The sequence below is a fragment of the Leuciscus leuciscus genome, assembly GCF_965113295.1.
Source record: "Leuciscus leuciscus genome assembly, chromosome: 5".
Lineage (NCBI taxonomy): Eukaryota > Metazoa > Chordata > Actinopteri > Cypriniformes > Leuciscidae > Leuciscus > Leuciscus leuciscus.
In genome coordinates, this window is record NC_138729.1 from 15,170,495 (window position 1) to 15,183,580 (window position 13,086).

A 13,086-nucleotide genomic window follows, 5' to 3' on the forward strand; every position below is an offset into this window, starting at 1 on the left:
ACATTGCCAACTGTCTGGTATGCATAATACAGACAGTTCCTTTCGAGGGTCAATGACGCTTTGGGAACGCTCCTGCGTGATTGTGTCTGAAGCACTTGTGTCAACTAGTCCAATGGCGAGAGTGGGCGTCACGGGCGGGGGACGTCACGACCAGGAAAGGATAAAGCACATCCGGAATAGAACTGCGCTAGCTTCTGTGCCTCAGCAAGCACTCTGTGTTACATAGATATAATGGCGAACAAAACAACCTTAGTTTGTGTGTTCCTCCCTGCCCTCTTTCCTTACGGGTGGGGATACACACGATGTATGTGTTGTTTGTTTGGAACGGAGTATAATCTGTCAGCGCTCGAGCATTGCGAGTTACAATGAATCGTTTTACTCGCTCCGTTCCCGCTTGTCACTCTTTGAGGAGGGTGTTCAGGCTCGCGTTCCTCGCAGTACCGGCCCCGTTGTTGCCGAGGCAGCATGGAAGCTGGTATTGTGGGGTTCGCAAATGGCTCTCGCGGAGGGGTTAGAGATGGGCTCCGCCTTTTCTCTGCTTTTACCCGGGGGTTACAGCCCCTGGGATCTCTCTGGGATCGGAAGCCAGCGCCACGGCTTCTTCCGCCCTGGTTAGAGAGAGCCCGGTGTTTCAGCAGTCTATCTCTGAGGAGGTAGAGGTGCTGAGCATCGATGCAGGGGAATAAAAACTCACCACCCTCATCAATTAAGAGCATGTTCGAAGAATCATGTACCTCTATATAAAAATTAAAATAGTGGACGGGCTATGTTCATTCATAAACATTACCAACATGTGTACACTATATCGGGAGTTTCCCCATGCTACTGTTTATTTAAAAAAGACTGCAATAAGAATCAAGTGGTTATGCAAATACAATGCATAGATTAAAGAGATACATAGTGTATTGCAAGCTATGAATTTATGATTCTTTTATTGTATGCTGAAACTACTTTTATATATATATATATATATATATATATATATATATATATATATATATACACTCACCTAAAGGATTATTAGGAACACCATACTAATACTGTGTTTGACCCCCTTTCGCCTTCAGAACTGCCTTAATTCTACGTGGCATTGATTCAACAAGGTGCTGAAAGCATTCTTTAGAAATGTTGGCCCATATTGATAGGATAGCATCTTGGAGTTGATGGAGATTTGTGGGATGCACATCCAGGGCATGAAGCTCCCGTTCCACCACATCCCAAAGATGCTCTATTGGGTTGAGATCTGGTGACTGTGGGGGCCATTTTAGTACAGTGAACTTATTGTCATGTTCAAGAAACCAATTTGAAATGATTCGAGCTTTGTGACATGGTGCATTATCCTGCTGGAAGTAGCCATCAGAGGATGGGTACATGGTGGTCATAAAGGGATGGACATGGTCAGAAACAATGCTCAGGTAGGCCGTGGCATTTAAACGATGCCCAATTGGCACTAAGGGGCCTAAAGTGTGCCAAGAAAACATCCCCCACACCATTACACCACCACCACCAGCCTGCACAGTGGTAACAAGGCATGATGGATCCATGTTCTCATTCTGTTTACGCCTAATTCTGACTCTACCATCTGAATGTCTCAACAGAAATCGAGACTCATCAGACCAGGCAACATTTTTCCAGTCTTCAACTGTCCAATTTTGGTGAGCTCGTGCAAATTGTAGCCTCTTTTTCCTATTTGTAGTGGAGATGAGTGGTACCCGGTGGGGTCTTCTGCTGTTGTAGCCCATCCGCCTCAAGGTTGTGCGTGTTGTGGCTTCACAAATGCTTTGCTGCATACCTCGGTTGTAACGAGTGGTTATTTCAGTCAAAGTTGCTCTTCTATCAGCTTGAATCAGTCGGCCCATTCTCCTTTGGCCTCTAGCATCAACAAGGCATTTTCGCCCACAGGACTGCCGCATACTGGATGTTTTTCCCTTTTCACACCATTCTTTGTAAACCCTAGAAATGGTTGTGCGTGAAAATCCCAGTAACTGAGCAGATTGTGAAATACTCAGACCGGCACGTCTGGCACCAACAACCATGCCACGCTCAAAATTGCTTAAATCACCTTTCTTTCCCATTCTGACATTCAGTTTGGAGTTCAGGAGATTGTCTTGACCAGGACCACACCCCTAAATGCATTGAAGCAACTGCCATGTGATTGGTTCATTAGATAATTGCATTAATGAGAAATTGAACAGGTGTTCCTAATAATCCTTTAGGTGAGTGTATATATATATATATATATGTGTGTGTGTATATATATATATATATTAGTGGTGGGCATAGATTAATTTTTTTAATCTAGGGAATTAATCTAGATTAATCTAGATTAAAATGGCTCATTTGAATTCTGCCGAAGGCATTCAGAATATGTGTACTACCCAAATAATGACTAAAAGTAAGTCTTTGAGAACAGGTTTCTCAAGCCAGGTGGCGCATTAGACCAGGGGCTCATCTCCTGTTTCCAAAATGCATCACAAACTGCTTGAGAAAACTGTTCTACTATGATAATTGGTGATGAAAATAAATCATGTTCAATAAGATGTACTTGTGTTTACGAACGGTTTATTCAGTTAAACATGAATTTTGAACTGTAGGCCTAAATAAGAGGTCATGATGAACTGTTTTACAGTCAGTAGCTTTGTGTCAATCAGTCCAAGCTCTATTTCTCCTTCTTCCACCAGTCACTCAGGCAGACCAGCTTGTTCACATTTTCTGGTGACAAACTAGATCTCCTCTTCTGCACAATATGGCCTGCTAAAGAAAAAAGTCTCTCGCATGGGACAGTTGTGGCAGGAGTCCCCAAGTATTTACGGGCAATGTGGGCCATCTTACCATAGACAGCAGTGTGCTCTGACCACCACTTCAGTGGACACTGATCAAGACTGGCACAGGGCTCTACCTTGTACCTCTCCACAGTATTGTCTACTGGTGTCTCCTCATCTGATTCTGAGTCTGATCCCATCAGTAGCAGGGCTGTTTTCTTCTTGGGTGGCTCAGGGTTCTCCTCCCCGAGTGGCTGCAGAGCAGGTTCTTCTCCCTTCACCAGCTCACTTAGCTTTGCCCACACTGGCTCCCTCTCTGCTCTGGGCAAGCACTTGAGGTCCTTAAATCGTGGATCTAGAGCAGTCGCCACCTTTGATGAATAAAAAAATAATAATTATTGATTGATGAAAATTTCACTTTCCAAATCCAACCTCCATATTTCTTCATTACTCATTCATCTATTCATTGACCGATCTACTGGCTTAACAGTCTATAATGGTCAAACAATGCAGTTATCTTCTGGTCAGTCTGACATACCTTAAGCCATTCCAGGTTTAATTTCTCGCTCCGCTGGTTGAGGTCCATGGTGAAGGCAGCCTTGAATCGCACAATAGAGGCAGGATCATCATCTGAGATCTTCATCGCGTGCTGGAGGTGGCACAGGGCAGGTAGAACCACAGAGCAGGATACATACTTATCCCCACCAAGGAGCTCAGTGATGTACCTACACAGACAGACAGACAGACAGACAGACACACACACACACACACACACACACACACACACACACACACACACACACACACACACACACACAGAGAGAGAGACAAACAGACACACACACACACACACAGACAGACAGACAGACAGAGACACACACAGACACACAGAGAGACAAACAGACACACACACACACACAGACAGACAGACAGACAGACAGAGACACACACACACACACACACACACACACACACACACACAGAGACGAACAGACACACACACACACACACACACACACACACACAGACAGACACACACACACACACACACACACACACACACACAAACACACACACACACACACACACACACACAGAGACAAACAGACACACACAGACAGACAGACAGACAGAGACACACACAGACACACAGACAGACAGAGACACACACACACACACACACACACACACACACACACACACACACGGACACACACAGAGAGAGACAAACAGACACACACACACACACACACACACACACACACACACACACACACACAGACAGACAGAAACAGAGCAATAAATAATTAATGACTGATTCATTTAACTCAGATTACACATTTTAAAGTTCTTAATCACATTACAATTAAGGGCACATGTTTCTTAAATACAAAGTGACATTTAAAAGAACTTGTATGCCAATTCATGAACACGCTATGTTTGTAGACCATACCTGCATGGCTCCAGCAGTTTCTCTAGCTTTGCCAACTTCTCATATTCAGCATTTGTTGGGAGGGCCAGATTGTGCTTCTGCTGAGACAGCGTTGTGTGCAGTGCGTCTCTGTTGCGCATCACGCGCTTGATCATCTCAAGGGTGGAATTCCACCGTGTTGGAACATCTTGCACGAGTGGCTCCTGAACTTGTCCAAGGGAGGCTTGCTGGACATTCAGCTCGTCTGAGTTGGCCGGACTGTGTTTGAAATGTCCGACCACTTTACGGCACTTGGCCAGTGCACCATCAAAACCACCTTCCCGAAGTAACTTTACAATAGCTCTCTGTACAACATGCGCAACGCAGGGCAAATGCTCGAATGTCAGTAACCTCCCTGCTACCACCATATTAGGAGCGCTGTCTGTTCCAATAGTGCTGATTTTGTCAGCTATCCCCCAATGATTAGCGACATCGAGAAACTGCCTGGCACACGCTTCTGCAAAGTGACGCTGCTCTGTTTTCATCACACCTAACGGATAGACAAAGTAGATCGGAATAAGTTCACTACTAGTAGTAAACAACTAGCAATAATCAAGAAGCAAACATAATGTGGTGGTCGTTGTGTCGTGGTAATTAATAGCCTAAGTACTACAATTAAATTATGTAATTTAAAATTACATAACGTAGCCTACCAAAAGTGAAGGAGTGAAGTTCCCAGCTGGCATCGATGAGGTGTACAGTAACGCCGAGGTAGTTATCGTTGTTGACAGATGTCCAATGGTCCCCAGTCAGCGCTACACACCTCGCCTCTACCATCTTCTCATTTTTTGCGGCTTTCTGTTCGGCGTGCTGGTCATGTATTCTCCTCATGATAGTTCGCCTCGCAGGTAGTTTGTAAAATGGGTCACCTGTGGCCGCCTGGAGAACAAGCTCGAGCCCATCATCTTCAACCACGCTGATGGGCCGGCAGCTGGTGGCAATCCACTGAGCGAGGAGATTAGTTAGCTTGGCTGATAGAGCTGTGCTGACGGGCTTGGCTCGGTTGCACTCAAACATAGTAGTTTGACGACGACTCTTCCCCTGCGCTACATCAGTGCTTGGCCCGGCATTCGCATTATCTAAGGGATGCTTTGCTTTTAGGTGGTACTTGAGACTGGAAGAACTCCTACAGTACACTAATTCCGCATTGCACAAGGTGCAAATAACCTTAGTTTTGTCGAGGTTTCCATTGGGAAGCTTCTTAAAAATAAATTTTCCCTGAAGCAAACCCGGCGTCTTCATAGCTGCATCCATGTTATTAGCACGTCACGTTTAATGTGGTAATTTCACAGGCATACACACAGGTTCGAAGACTCGTTCTCGCCCCCTACAGTGAAATTCGGCTAGGTATACATCCGCGCTAAAATATCAAGGTGAAAGTCATCATAGCTTGCGTAGTATAGACCCAGCTCCCAACCCAACTTTGAGAATAGATTAACGGCGATATTTTTTTTATCGCCCGATAAGAGTCTCACGTTAACGCAGCACGTTAACGCCGTTAATGGCCCACCACTAATATATATATATATATATATCAGGCTTGTGCAAAATTCAGAATTTCAGAATTGGCCTCCATTCAATTCATGAGTTGGAATTTGAATTGAATTTACTCCGCCCCACAGGACGTTGAATTGAATTGGAATTGGAATGACAGGAAGTGGAATTAAATTCATGGCAATTCAAAGAAATTCCACACAGTCACACAACAGAAAGAATGTGTTGAGTCTCACATGCATTCAGTGTTAGGAAGGTTACTTTGGAAATGTTATTGCTTACTGTTATTAGTTACCCATTATAAATGTGGTTTGGATTACTTTATTTAGATAACTTTATCAATGCCAAGCAACTTCATTTAAAGTTGATTAGTAACTAATTGAATTAAACATTTTACCTCAGTAATACAACTAAATACAATTACATTAATTTTGTAATTTAATAACAGAAATTTCATTTCACGTAACTATTTACTCCTCAACCCTGCATACATTTTGTTCTAAAATAGATATTGATCAAATTCTTGAAATATATTACCCCCTCAATGTTGTTTAATTAGTTTTGTTCCAATGTAATTTTAATTTCAAAGTAATCACACAAACACAAAGTTGTTGTAAATGCAGTTATCATTTATTGAGTTATGTTCCATCATGTTCCACAAAATTACAATTACAATAAATCAAACTTAATTATTTGTTCTGTGACTAGAGCTTTTAACATTCATTGCTGGGGGAAAACATATCATTTTAATGTAATCTGTACAAGTAAAACTAATATCATTTATAATGCAATCATATCTGACATATACTGTAAAGTTTCATTGTTAAACACTTCACTTAAAATATGTATATGAATTTCTTAAAAATTTTATTGAATTGCAATTCTGCTTCCTTTAATTCAAATTCGAATTGTAATTCTAGATCCTGTTTTTGACATCAATTCAAATTCAAGAATTGAATTGGAATTAAGGAGTAATTATCAATTCAATTCTGAATTGTGCACAAGCCTTATATATATATATATATATATATATATATATAAGGTTGTTTTTTTTGCTGTTTGATTCTGAGGAATTAAATAAGTGGGCTGCATTTAAATTTGCTTATCTAACTTTCATTAGTTAGATTTATGTATAAGTTCAGCATTTCATCCAGACCGTGTTAACTTGTCTGGTTGATCTTTTACTACATTTCATTTTGAGGAATTGAATGGTATAATTCGGTGCTGCAGCTGTCCACCTCCGAGGAGATGGATGTGCTGAGCATCGAGTTAAGGGAATTGAAGATTCTCCATCTTAATCCCCTGTGTACAATGAGTTTTGGAGGTTATAACTTCCATGTCAGGGCCTTCCAGTTTTTCCCGATCTCCACTAATAAAAAATGAGATCCCGGATCAACCCTTTCAGCCTGTATTTTCAATTCTAAAAATGTATGTTTAATAAATTGGGTTGAAAGAGCTTGGGCATGGCCGATGCCAAAGGCAGAACAGACGCTTGCGAGCTATCAGTCCTGTCACGGCTTAGACTCCCCTTAAGGCTCGGCATCACTCTCCAGGCCAGTTAGAAACTCTTGGCACTGGTGGGTAAGGCGTAAATGGGGCTACTGGGCGGAGCAGACCTAGCCATTAGCAAACTCCTTGTACAGGATAGAGTGTCGTTTCCTGTGCTCCCCCTCACAAAGATTGGGGACCGGAATGGCATTCTCAACAGAAGCCTTTGAAGCAGAAGATGGATCTGAGGACCGTTTTTCTGCGAAAAAAGGCTTCGGCCAAGGTCCTGACGCCACTGTTGTCAGACCTATGAGGGCAACCCCGACTGGGGTGGAGCGGTGTACACCTCAGTATACGGTGCCCGCCCCACCTCGGTGCCCTCAGGAGGCCGTTCTACCAATCCCGCCACCCTTGGTGCCTTGGGGCGCAGCGGTCTCCAGCGAGCACATGGCTGAGTGTCACCACGGCTCTGTGTCAAACTCGCACCCTCTGAGGGGGGTTTAAAAACAGTCAGTTCGGTTGTTTCCTGCCAGTATGCTTCAGGTCACCGAAGTGGCTGTTACAATAACACCAGAGGCCAGTCTTGAGAGACTGGTACCCTTAGTAGATTTCTGACAGTGAAAAATCTGCCGAATATATCTCCATGGGTCCTGCAAATAATAGAGAGAAGTTACAGTATTCAGTTTCATTCTCCTCCACCTCGTTACAACGGGGTGCTACTCACGTTAGTACATCCCAGGCAGGCTCTGGTAATGGAGCAAGAAGTAGAGTCTCTATTAGCGAAGGGAGCTATAGAGCAGATGTACTCACCCGACAGAGTATCAGGGTTTTACAGCTGCTACTTTATTATTCCAAAAAAAGGATGGGGGGTTGTGTTCCATTTTGGATCTTCGTCTGTTGAATTGTGCAGTCATGAAACTCAAGTTCTAGATGCTCACACTCAAACAGATCGTGACCCAAATCAGATCTGAGGACTGGTTTGTCACGATAGATTTAAAAGACACTTACTTCCATGTCTCCATCCTCCCTCAACACAGGAAATTCCTGAGGTTTCCTTTTGGGGTAAAGAATACCATTATCGGGTGCTTCCATTCGGTCTAGCTCTATCACCCTGCACGTTCACGAAGTGCGTAGATGCAGCTCTGGCCTCGCTCAGGCTGCAGTGCATACACATTCTGAACTACATCGACGACTGGCTAATTCTGGCGGAATCAGAACAGTTAGCGGCCCGGCATCGAGATGTCGTCCTTGCTCACATAAGAAATTGGGGTTGAGACTCAATGCCAAGAAGAGTGTGCTTTCTCCACTACAGAGAACCACTTTCCTTGGTGTGGTATGGGATTCAGTCACGATGCAAGCCACACTATAGCCCGTTCGTGTAGCTGCTATCCTCACAGCCACAAAAGAGTTGAAGCTAGGCTAGTCATGCACTGTGAAACAGTGAAACTGTTGGGCCTCTTGGCAGCAGCGTCCAATGTGATACCCTTTGGCCTACTGTACATGAGACCCTTGCAGTGGTGGCTCAGAACCAGAGGGTTCTCCCCGAGGGGAAATCCACTTCTTACGATCAAGATCACACGGCGGTGTCTCCGCGCCTTGGTTACAAGGAGGAAATACTGGTTCCTATCCCAGGGTCCGGTGTTGGGAGCTCTTTGCCATTGAGTTGCTATCTCGACAGATGCTTCCCTCACCGGCTGGGGAGTGGTAATGGAAGGCCGTTCAGCCCAGGGCCTGTGGAGGAGTCATCATCTTTCTTGGCACATAAACTGCCTGGAGATGATGGCAGTCTTAAATGCATTGAGGCATTTCCTCCCAGACCTGAGGGACCATCATGTGCTTGTCCGTGCAGACAACACATCGGTGGTCTCTTACATAAATCGGCAGGGGGTCTGCGTTCTCGTCCACTATGCAAACTGGTGCACCAGATTCTCTTGTGGTCCCTAGGGAAGCTGCTCTCCCTGAAAGCAGTTTATTTCCGGGGCATCAGAATGTAGGACAGACATCCTATTGAGGCAGGGGCTGAGGCCCAGGGAATGGAGGCTCCACACCGAGGTGGTGGAGCAAATTTGGGGGGTTTATGGCCAGGCACAAGTGGATCTCTTTTCGTCTCAGGATACGACGCACGGTCCACTGTGGTTCGCCCTCACACACCCAGCTCCTTTGGGGCTGGACGTTGTGGCATTGACATGGCCGAGGCTACATCTGGACGTCTTTCCCCGATTAATCTGCTCGCAGGAGTTCTGGAGAAGGTCCGCCGGCACGGAATAATTCTACTACTAGTAGAACCGTACTGGCTGAGCTGACTGGTTTTCGGACCTGGTGTCTCTCCTCGACGGCTCTCCCTTGGAGATTTCGGTCAGGAGGGACCTTCGGTCTCAAGTGGAAGGGGTGACTCTTCACCCCAGCCCAGAGATTTGGAACCTGTGGGTTTGGCCTCTGAGGGGGCCCAACTCATTGACTTTGATCTCTCAAATGAGGTTGTGGAGACCATACTTCACTCCAGAGCTCCCTCCATGAGGAAACTTTATGTATTAAGTGATGGGTTTTCACTTCATATTACGGATCTCGGACAGTGGGGCCCATTTTACTGCCCGATTGGTACAATGCTGGAGTTACTGCCGGTTCGTTTATCCGCAGGGTTATCCTCTTCCACACTGAAGGTGTATGTGGTGGCCTTAGTGCCTACCATGTCCCTTTTGGTGGTATTTCCCTGAGGGGTGGGGGGGGGAAACCTTTGGTCATTTCCTCCGTGGTGCTTTTAGACCAGGACAGTAGTATGGCGGCTTAGAAGCCTTATTATATATGTAGATATCCCTGTTGGATGTGGTATGCAGCAGGCTGGTCCTCTCTGCTCGCATCCATAAGGTTTTACTACTTCGACCTGGCGCGTCCCCAGGTTCTCAGGTGCTCTTGTCTTAGTTGTGCAGTATTCACACAGACAGGCTCTGGTATAGCGTTTTTGGTATTCTCGTTCCCAGAGCATCATTGACGCATCGCCAGTGCATCATTGCTCGAAAGGGAACGTCTCAGGTTACGACTGTAACCCTAGTTCCCTGAGAAGGTGCGACGCGTCACTTTGCCATACTTCCTACATCCCTGTGATCGACTTGCTTCGGCCCTTTTCGAAGCTAGCGCGGTTCTATTCCGGATGTGCTTTATCCTTTCCTGGTCGTGACGTCACCCGCGCGTGACGCCCACTCTCGCCATTGGACTAGTTGACACAAGTGCTTCAGACGCAATCATGCAGGAGCGTTCCCAAAGCGTCATTGACACATCGTCTCGTTCCCTTCTCAGGGAACTAGGGTTACAGTCGTAACCTGAGACGTTTTTTGTCATTTTTGCAGATCTGTGTGGACAGGGATAATTTTGATTACATTGTCATTTGTACAGAGAAAAAAAAAAAACATTTATGTTTTTCAGTACAACAGCTCTGGAGAAAACAGTCATGTAAGTGCAGTTCTCATACAATGTTGTCAAAGCAGGCAGATCAATATTATTAACCCTCTGAGGTCCAGAAACGCGCCGACGCATTTTGCTGGATTTTTTTCACATAGCAGCAACATAAACTTAAATTACTCCGTCATTTATGGTTATACAGAAAAAAGAAATATAAAAAAAGAATCTGTGATATTTCTACTTTTGTATGTGTCCACTTACAATCAAATCAAAACATTGTGCTTTTGTAAAATAAAGAAAATAAACAGGGTGTGCGTTCTGACTCTCCGTCGCGGTGAACTTTTTTTTCTTGAGCACGTCTATAAACTGAAACAAAACTCAGCGAATACTTGTCTCACATTTATGAGCCATATACCTTTATACACATTTAAGTGTGTACTTTTAAATGATCGGATTCAAACTGAAAACAAATATTCTCTGTTTAAGTAATTTGTATAAAACCAACAGGATGTCCAGTATCTCAAACGCTTGCTAATTACTTTTTAATTCGACACGCCCACTCGCGCAAAAGTGATTCACATGCAAATCTCCACATGGGACGCGAACGCCCTCGTTACCTCAAACACAAAACACCAAAACACTTCACAAGTCTCTGCTTTTCGTCGAGTTTGGAAGACACGCTGTGAGCTTACATGGATTTACATCAGAAGAAGAAGAACGCGATTTGAAGACAAGAAAGATGTAAGGTAAGAAATTCTTACTTATTAGTTTATGGTATTGTTGCATAAACTTCACATTGCAGTTGAACTGTTGATAGATATATGGTGAATATTATACTATTTAGACCCGTGTTTACTGTTAAATACTGTTTGTGGATATCTGCTCAAACATAGATATGTATAACCATAATGTTTAATATTTTGGAGCGCGATGGCGTTTGAATGTATCATATTTTGGAGCGCGCTGCACTGTAAAAAAGAAAAAGTTAGTTCAACTCAAATTTTCAAGGCAACCGACTGCACAGAATTTTTGAGTTGAAGATATCAACTTAATTTTTTACGTTTTGAAGAACTACAATTATTAAGTTGCGTCAGCTAAGTTTTTCAAGTTCTGACAACTACGTTTTTTTAATTCAAGTTACTGGAACTTTCAAGTCTGTAAAAGCTTACTATTTTGAGTTCAGATTACTATCCCCTGTAATAACTTACTATTTTGAGTTTAAATTACCCCCCCCCCCCTCCCTCCCTCCCTCCCTCCCTCCCTTTAAATCATCCACTGACAGTAAACCAGTTCATTTATGCATGTTTATTTGAACGACTTTGGCACAAACAGCTTTACAATTCCACAATGTAAACAAGTAATCTTATGCACAAAGCAAATACATCAGGTTTCGGTACCATAATATGGGCAATGTAAACAAGTAATCTTATACCCAAAGCAAATACATCAGGTTTCAGAACCTTAATATGGGCAGTTTTTTTTAAAATTTCCGACTCTTGTTGAGACCTTACAAATAATGCAATATTGCCAAAGATGACCGATAAACAGTTGTATAGTGCCTGCCTAAGTATTAATTCAGAAATGTGTAAATCCCCACCTGAAAAAGCCAAATTATCTGAACTTTGAAATTAGCCAAAAATGCAAACATGCAGGCTATAACAGTAATGGTGAAACACAGCTTGCTTCTACTGAACAATCAATACGGTAGTCTCTTGACAGTAATATGACAGCTACACATACAGTGCTATGCATAAGTTTAGACACCCATGCTAAAGTTGACTAAAAAGAGGAATAAAAAATCATCTTTTGGAAATTGAACTTAATGCCTTAATTAAATTTTTTGGGAAAAATCCAACCTTTAAGGACACCAATTTTCTTCGTGAATGAATAATGTATCGTAAATAAATAAATGTTCTTCCTTAAAATACAGTGTGCATAAGTTTGGACACCCCTATGTTAAATTCCCATAGAGGCAGGCAGATTTTTATTTTTAAAGGCCAGTTACTTCATGGATCCAGGATACTATGCATCCTGATAAAGTTCCCTTGGCCTTTGGAATTAAAATAGCCCCACATCATCACATAGCCTTCACCATACCTAGAGATTGGCATGGTTTTATTTCAGTTAGCCTAATAGCTAGTTTGATTTGCATTGAGAGATGATCTTATGGAAAGTACTCCATGCCAATCTCTAGGTAAAAGGGTTAGTTCACCCAAAAGGGTTAGTTTAAAGGGTTAGTTCACCCAAAAATGAAAATTCTGTCAGTAATTACTCACCCTCATGTTGTTCCAACCCCGTAAGACCTTCGTTCATCTTCGGAACACAAATTAAGATATTTTTGATTAAATCTGAGAGCTGGATCACTCCTCCATAGTCTTCTATAGACGTTATAACTTGCTGACCCAGAAAATGTATTAAAGACATCGTTAATATAGTCCAAGTGACTAAAGTGGCTCAATCTTAAGTTTATAAAGC

At 43.2% G+C, this 13,086-nt stretch overlaps 2 protein-coding genes across 12 annotated transcripts in view; one reads left to right on the forward strand and one right to left on the reverse strand.

Annotated features, from left to right (window-relative positions):
• The window catches only part of LOC309499883 (integrin alpha-X-like), a 298,717-nt gene that overhangs the window by 44,701 nt on the left and 240,930 nt on the right, over positions 1-13,086 (forward strand). For 8 of the 10 annotated variants that reach the window (XM_082171374.1, XM_082171377.1, XM_082171371.1 and 5 more), the window contains one exon: positions 10,636-10,662. The exons of the other annotated variants lie outside the window; for them this stretch is intronic. In XM_082171374.1, the coding sequence (XP_082027500.1) occupies positions 10,636-10,662 (27 nt within the window). The remainder of the gene's footprint in view (positions 1-10,635; positions 10,663-13,086) is intronic. 10 annotated transcript variants of the gene reach the window in all.
• On the reverse strand, positions 2,332-5,762 carry LOC309499917 (E3 SUMO-protein ligase ZBED1-like). Of its 2 annotated transcripts, XM_082171454.1 has the most exons (5): positions 4,887-5,762; positions 4,216-4,723; positions 3,301-3,487; positions 2,833-3,133; positions 2,332-2,754 (listed from the first exon to the last, which is right to left on the reverse strand). In XM_082171454.1, exons 1-5 carry the CDS (start codon positions 5,485-5,487, stop codon positions 2,660-2,662), a joined length of 1,692 nt encoding a protein of 563 aa, XP_082027580.1. In that variant the 5' UTR covers positions 5,488-5,762; the 3' UTR covers positions 2,332-2,659. The 2 variants fall into 2 exon arrangements, with proteins under 2 accessions (XP_082027580.1, XP_082027579.1); XM_082171453.1 differs by having other exon boundaries at positions 2,332-3,133.

Coding starts and splice junctions, on each gene's coding strand:
- LOC309499917 (XM_082171453.1), bottom strand. CDS start 5,487: ATGGATGCAGCTATGAAGACGCCGGGTTTGCTTCAGGGAAAATTTATT. Junction 3,488..4,215: donor AAACTGCTGGAGCCATGCAG/GTATGGTCTACA, acceptor CTGTCTGTGTAG/GTACATCACTGAGCTCCTTG. Junction 3,134..3,300: donor TAAACCTGGAATGGCTTAAG/GTATGTCAGACT, acceptor TATTCATCAAAG/GTGGCGACTGCTCTAGATCC.